The sequence below is a fragment of the Macrobrachium rosenbergii genome, chromosome 33, assembly GCF_040412425.1.
Source record: "Macrobrachium rosenbergii isolate ZJJX-2024 chromosome 33, ASM4041242v1, whole genome shotgun sequence".
Taxonomy (NCBI): Eukaryota; Metazoa; Arthropoda; class Malacostraca; order Decapoda; family Palaemonidae; genus Macrobrachium; species Macrobrachium rosenbergii.
In genome coordinates, this window is record NC_089773.1 from 3,547,367 (window position 1) to 3,555,000 (window position 7,634).

The 7,634-nt window shown below is 37.3% G+C and overlaps 1 protein-coding gene across 1 annotated transcript; it reads left to right on the top strand.

The window, feature by feature from the left end:
• The first annotated feature begins 1,077 nt into the window (after positions 1-1,077).
• LOC136855771 (uncharacterized) lies at positions 1,078-1,590 on the top strand. The gene has a single exon (XM_067133128.1). The coding sequence runs from the start codon at positions 1,078-1,080 to the stop codon at positions 1,588-1,590; it is 513 nt and encodes a 170-aa protein (XP_066989229.1).
• Positions 1,591-7,634: the final 6,044 nt, after the last annotated feature.

Genomic DNA, 7,634 nt, shown 5'->3' on the forward strand with positions numbered 1-7,634 from the left:
TGTGAAAATTCTAGAAGTACATGGCAACTCGTTTTGAAATTTCTAGAAGTACATGGCAACTCGTTTTGAAATTTCTAGAAGTACATGGCAACTCGTTTTGAAATTTCTAGAAGTACATGGCAACTCGTTTTGAAATTTCTAGAAGTACATGGCAACTTGTTTTGAAATTTCTAGAAGTACATGGCAATTCGTTTTGAAAGATCTAGAAGTACACGGCAACTCGATTATGAATTTTCTAGAAGTACATGGCAACTCGATTATGAAAGTCCTAGAAGTACATGGCAACTCATTATGAAAGTTCTAGAAGTATGCGGCAACTCAATTACGAAATTTCTAGAAGTACATGGCAACTCGATTATGAAAGTCCTAGACGTACATGGCAACTCGATTTTGAAACTTCTAGAAGTATACAGCAACTCGATTATGAAAGTTCCAGAAGCATACAGCAACTCGATTATGAAAGTTCTAGAAGTATACAGCAACTCGACTATGAAAGTTCTAACAGTACATGGTAACTATTATGAAAGTTCTAAAAGTATACTGCAACTCGATTATGAAAGTTCTAGCAGTACACAGCAACTCGATTATGAAAGTTCCAGAAGCATACAGCAACTCGATTATGAAAGTTCTAGAAGCATACAGCAACTCGATTATGAAAGTTCTAGAAGTATACAGCAACTCGATTATGAAAGTTCCAGAAGCATACAGCAACTCGATTATGAAAGTTCTAGAAGTATACAGCAACTCGACTATGAAAGTTCTAACAGTACATGGTAACTATTATGAAAGTTCTAGAAGTATACTGCAACTCGATTGCGAAAGTCCTAGACGTACATGGCAACTCGATTATGAAAGTTCTAGAAGTATACAGCAACTCGATTATGAAAGTTCCAGAAGCATACAGCAACTCGATTATGAAAGTTCCAGAAGCATACAGCAACTCGATTATGAAAGTTCCAGAAGCATACAGCAACTCGATTATGAAAGTTCTAGAAGTATACAGCAACTCGACTATGAAAGTTCTGACAGTACATAGTAACTATTATGAAAGTTCTAGAAGTATACTGCAACTCGATTATGAAAGTTCTAGCAGTACACAGCAACTCGATTATGAAAGTTCTAGAAGTACACGGCAACTCGATTATGAAAGTTCTAGCAGTACATGGCAACTCTAATATGAAAGTTCTAGAAGTACATGGCAACTCGATTATGAAAGTTCTAGAAGTACATGGCAACTCGATTATGAAAGTTCTAGAAGTACATGGCAACTCGATTATGAAAGTTCTAGAAGTACATGGCAACTCGATTATGAAAGTTCTAGCAGTACATGGCAACTCTAATATGAAAGTTCTGGAAGTATACTGTAACTCGATTATAAAAATTCTAGAAGTACACGGCAACTCGATTATGAAAGTTCTAGAAGTACATGGCAACTCGATTATGAAAGTTCCAGAAGTATACAGCAACTCGATTATGAAAGTTCTAAAAGTACACGGCAACTCGATTATGAAAGTTCTAAAAGTACACGGCAACTCGATTATGACAGCTATTTTTATACCCATCACTACAAGGACAAAACCTACCTCATGACTCACAGACAAAAAGAAAAGGAAACACGAGTTTCCGTCGGCATCGTCATTTGTCAAAATCCTGCGGTCGTTTCGAGGCTGGAAGGGACACGCGACATATATCCCTCATTTCTGGATACCTTCGTTCGCGAACAAATACCCCTTTTTATTCAGGTTCGCTCTTCCCATCATCCCCTTTGATGCATGCTGGACCAATGCGGCACTGTAGAAATTTAATTAATCATATTGTAGTTCTGTATAGAGGAATTTCACATTTAATTAGTGGTTTTTGACTTGGGTTGTGAATAAAACTGATATGTCAAAATTTGTATGTATTTAACATTTCTCTTTAATGTGATTGGTGGGAAATCAAAAATAGCCATATTCTGAGAAAAATTAGGTATTTATTATTATTATTATTATTATTATTATTATTATTATTATTTTGGCCACTGTTCCCAATAATTCGCAGTCTTTGTATCCTTGCTAATTATAAATACTTAGCTTACGCATCATTGAAATTAAGCGTCACTAATTGCAGTCAGTGCTTGGATGGATGACCACCAACGATTCTCTGCTGAGAATGAGGTTTTCTCTCTCTCTCGCTCGCTCGCTCGCTCTCTCTCTCTCTCTCTCTCTCTCTCTCTCTCTCTCTCTCTCTGCCGTAAGTTTCTCTCTCTCTCTGCCGTAAGTTTATAGGTACGAATAACTTGAAATAAATAATTATAGAAATGCTTATTTCTGATGTTGCATCAAATGATTTAGATGCTCTCTCTCTCTCTCTCTCTCTCTCTCTCTCTCTCTCTCTCTCTCTCTCTCTCTCTCTCTCTCTTGAAATAAATATAGAAATGCTTATTTCTGATGTTGCATTAAATGATTTAGATGCTCTCTCTCTCTCTCTCTCTCTCTCTCTCTCTCTCTCTCTCTCTCTCTCTCTCTCTCTCTCTCTCTCTGCCTGAAGTTTATAGGTACGAAAAACTTGACATAAATATAGAATGGCTTATTTATGATGTTGCATCAAATGATTTAGAAAACAGATAGTGTTTGCAAACGACGAGAAATCGGATGAAGCTAGGGTAATATCCGGTGTGCCACAAGGTACGGTGTTAGCTGCATTGCTGTTTGTGATTATGATTGCAGACATAGACAGTAATGTTAAGGACTCGGTAGTGAGAAGTTTCGCAGATGACACGAGAATAAGTAGAGAAATTACTTGTGATGAAGATAGGAACAGGCTACAAAGAGACCTAAACAAAATATATAAATGGGCAGAGGTAAACAGGATGGTATTTAACACAGATAAATTTGAATCAATAAACTATGGTGATAAAAAAGGAATGCTGTATGCATATAAAGGACCTAATAACGAGACAATCACAAATAAGGAAGCAGTTAAAGATCTTGGTGTGATGCTGAATAAGAATATGGTATGCAATGATCAAATAAGCAATACTATTGGTAAAATGCAAAGCAAAAATGGGAATGTTGTTCCGGCACTTCAAAACAAGAAAAGCTGAACATATGATTATGCTTTATAAAACGTACGTACGTAGTCCACTTGAATATTGCAATATATGGTACCCAAACTACCAAAAGGATATTGCACAAATAGTGAGTGTACAAAGGTCCTTTACAGCTAGAAAAGAAGTTAAGGACCTTGACTACTAGGAAAGACTACAATTCTTAAATTTATATAGTCTTGAAAGGAGAAGAGAACGCTACATGATAATCCAGGCATGGAAACAGATAGAAGGAATTAGCCCAAAACTATCCCAGGAAAACTAAGGAAAGCACACAGGACATTAATCCACAACGCACCACCATCGATAATGCAGCGTCTATTCAGTGCGCTACCAGCTCATCTGAGGGACATATCAGGAGTGAGCGTAGATGTGTTTAAGAATAAGCTCGACAAATATTTAAGATGCATCCCAACCATCCAAGATTGGAAGATGCAAAATATACCGGAAGATGCATTAGCAATTCTCTGGTAGACATCAGAGGTGCCTCACACTGAGGGACCTGGGGCAACCCGAACGAACTGTAAGGTCTGTAAGGTAAGGTAAGGTGTCTCTCTCTCTCTCTCTCTCTCTCTCTCTCTGCCGTAAGTTTATAGGAAAGAAAAACTTGAAATAAATATGGAATGGCTTATTTATGATGTTGCATCAAATGATTTAGATGCTCTCTCTCTCTCTCTCTCTCTCTCTCTCTCTCTCTCTCTCTCTCTCTCTCTCTCTCTCTCTCTCTCTCCCTACTTGCACCGATGCAAATATATTTGCATTCGCTAAGAAATCTGGCTATTCAAACGAAACAAGATTACAAATTTGGGTGTGAAAATTCTTGATATCCAGCTCTCTCTCTCTCTCTCTCTCTCTCTCTCTCTCTCTCTCTCTCTCTCTCTCTCTCTCTCTCTCTCTCTCCACTACTTGCAACGATCGATGCAAATATATTTGCATTCGCTAAGAAATCTGGCTATTCATATTCAAATGAAATAAGATTACAATTTTGGGTGTGAAAATTCTTAATATCCAGCTCTCTCTCTCTCTCTCTCTCTCTCTCTCTCTCTCTCTCTCTCTCTCTCTCTCTCTCTCTCTCTTTCTGAGTAAGAGCCACCTCCGACTCTTCACCATAGAAAACTGACTTAACTGAACATCATTCGCTTCCAATTAAGTGTTTTAGCTCAAATGGCTGAAAAATTCGGGGAGATTTTTTTTCTTTCCGGGTCCGACACTTTCAACAATAGCATTATAATTGGAGCACTTAATTAACTATCAACGCTCGTTAATGAAATTAATTGACAATGCTAATTGTCTAGTTTTGAAAAATAATTGTCTTTCCAAACCTAATAATGACCATGTTAAACGGCAAGGCTTAATTAACTAAGACTATTTTTACGTCGGTGGGTCATATCTACTGAAATGGTGTCTTACTGTCGAGTTCATGTGCATTCTTTATCAATCCTTGGACCATTAGAGTGTCACCCTGAAGCCCAGACCGAAAACGAAGAGGAGAATTAATGAGGCTTATTCCGAAAGTAGCAATAAACCCGCCGCTGCCTTGCACCGTTTTCTATGGTTCATAGAAAACGGACGCCGGGAGAAAACGGACATCTACCCGCGGAACTAAAGGGTGCTTCGGCCCTAGTGTGTCATAAACACATCGTCAACTTATCGCATACGTATCACGAACAGATTGAAGCAAATCGACGAGCGTGTGTCGAGAATGCATTTTTGGCAAGTGCTGCATAGTCGTGTGAGGCACTGATTAGGGCCATCAAAAAGTTGTAAATTTGTATTCAACATGTTTGCAATGCGTGTATGGCATAATCATGTGAAGCACTCTTTAAGACTATCAAAAAGTTGTAAACTTGTATCCAACATGTTTTTGATGTGTATACTGCAAAACCGTGTGAAGCACTGATTATGATAATTAAAAAGTCGTAAACTTGTATTCAACATGTTTGTGATGTGTATGGTATAATCGTGTGAAGCACTGTTTAAGAATATCAAAAAGTTGTAAACTTGTATACAACATGCTTGTGATGTGTGTACGGAATTACTAAGTGAAGCCTGATTAGGACCATCAAAAATTCATAAACTTGTATTCAACATGACTGTCTTGTGTGTGAGTGGCATTACCGTGTGAAGCACTGATTAAGACCATCAAAAAGTCATAAACATGTATTCAACATGTTTGTGATGTGTGTACAAGTTAAAAACATGTGTTCATGACATGTATTGCTGCCTGGTGGACGCATTGTAATGTAAGCTGGAATTTTACTGCTGACTGGGTTTACGTCTTGGTAATCTTTGACTTTGAAAAGATGACCACTTCTGTAAATATGAGTTCGGAAGTCTAACATTAAGAAACCTATCCTATAAACCTTGGGAACAAAATCAGATTAAGCATATCACCCTGTATCCGGTTCCATAGAAGAGGGACGCTCCTTTCTGTCTGCAGCATACGCAAGTATGTATATATATTTATATGTATGTTGCCGTGGTGGCACAGTGGTAAGGTTCTTACCTACCAGTCGAGAGGACCGGGGTTCAAATCCTGCCGCTCACTGGTGGCTTGGGGATGGCGCCATTGCATAAACCCAGTAGCCCGCCAACCTAGTGGTCTGAAAGCTTGAGAGGGCTAGTAAGAAAATAGGTACCAGCCCTCGGGGTGGGGGGTTAAACAGTGGGTCTAGAGGCACATTGGCCATGTGTCTTAGGCAACGGGACTTCTCCCCCCCCCCGGCCTGTTAGCCTAAGAAACCGGAGTGCAGTGCCGGCCCTATGAGCCTTGCAAGGCCTAGGAGGACTTTAACCTTTAACCTAAGCCTAATAATATATATATATATATATATATATATATATATATATATATATATATCACCCTGTATCCGGTTTCATAGGACACTCCTTTCTCTCTCAAGCATATATATATATATATATATATATATATATATATATATATATATATATATATATATATATATATATATATATATATATATCACCCTGTATCCGGTTTCATAGGACACTCCTTTCTCTCTCAAGCATATATATATATATATATATATATATATATATATATATATATATATATATATATATATATATATATATATATATATATATATGTATGTATATGTATATAAGAGCAAGTAGATAAGTATGTATGTGAGTGCATACATAAACCAAGCAACGCACAAGCGAAGAGCGAGTAATCCAGTAATCCGGCAACTTTATTCAAAAAGAAGTGACTTAGTCGTGAGCCCCAACACTTTTGAAACCAAAGCTGCTTTGAGCTCAGATACATTTATATCAAAACCATTTAATGCTCTGCTGCTTTCGTAATACGACACGCAGTAATATTAACTGCGAATTTCACAACTAGGAAAATTAATACTAAGCATATCAAATGACAGATTTTCCGCCTCTGCTAAGTGTTCGGACGATGCAGTTGGCGTCGGCTTCCATTTATATAACTGCGAGAGTATAGTCATGGAATTAACCGCAGTTTGATTCAGTGTTGGGATGAATGCTGGTAGCATTTACAGAAATTTTTTTTTTTTTATTTGTGTATGTGGGATATTTATATCGTTCTGCTTTTACATTTCATCAGGGTGGGGTCGACTCTGGTTTCTCTGAAGTGTCCGAATGTATTGAAATGGTATCGACTTCGACGAATTAGGAAGCTGTTTTTGAACTGGTTGCTTTTATGTACAACAGAACATTTGCTGTAAATAAGATTTAATAACATCAATTCGAATAATAAAAGAATTCTACTGCTTCAGAAAAATATAACTCATATGTAGAAAAAGACACCTAACACAGACCTTCCCCCACAAAGAAAAAGCCTGGGAACACAGGAGAAGGAAGCAAATCCCAAACTTTAGGATAGTGTAACATTGAATAGATGACATTGAGCAACTGACTTTCCTTCATGAAATTTATGACGCCTTAATATAAAAATTCCCTATCTGGAAACTAATATTGTATAAAATATTAATCTCCAGATGGCAACCATAAAAAAATCTCACAAAACAATAGTGAATCCTCTACGAAATTAAAACAATTTTGAATCCTCTATGAAATTAAAACAATAGAGAATCCTCTATGAAATTAAAACAATAGAGAATCCTCTATGAAATTAAAACAGTAGTGAATCCTCTATGAAATTAAAACAATAGAGAATCCTCTATGAAATAAAAACAATAGAGAATCCTCTATGAAATTAAAAACAACAGTGAACCCTCTGTGAAATTCCACAGCCTAAATGAAACAAAACCGGTTGACCCTGAAGTTCACGCATTCCGCGAAATCACACAAAGCAAGAGACTTTTAGAGGTTAGAGACTACTAGCTCGGAACCGCTTTTCTTGCGAAATCCGAGATGGAAACAGATTGATGGCTTTGGCTGCTGTCCCAGATGTGAAAGTCAATGGAGAAACAATGAAATAAATTAGGAAAAATCGACCCTAACTCCCAGGAAGGACATCGCCTCTTACTGTAAGGAATGTTATGTGGATGAGCCCAAATAGAAGAGTAAATCAAATTTCAACGTTTGGTATAAG

Bases quoted from the DNA above. Each gene is read 5' to 3' on its own strand.
- LOC136855771 (XM_067133128.1), top strand. From the start codon at position 1,078: ATGAAAGTTCTAGCAGTACACAGCAACTCGATTATGAAAGTTCTAGAA.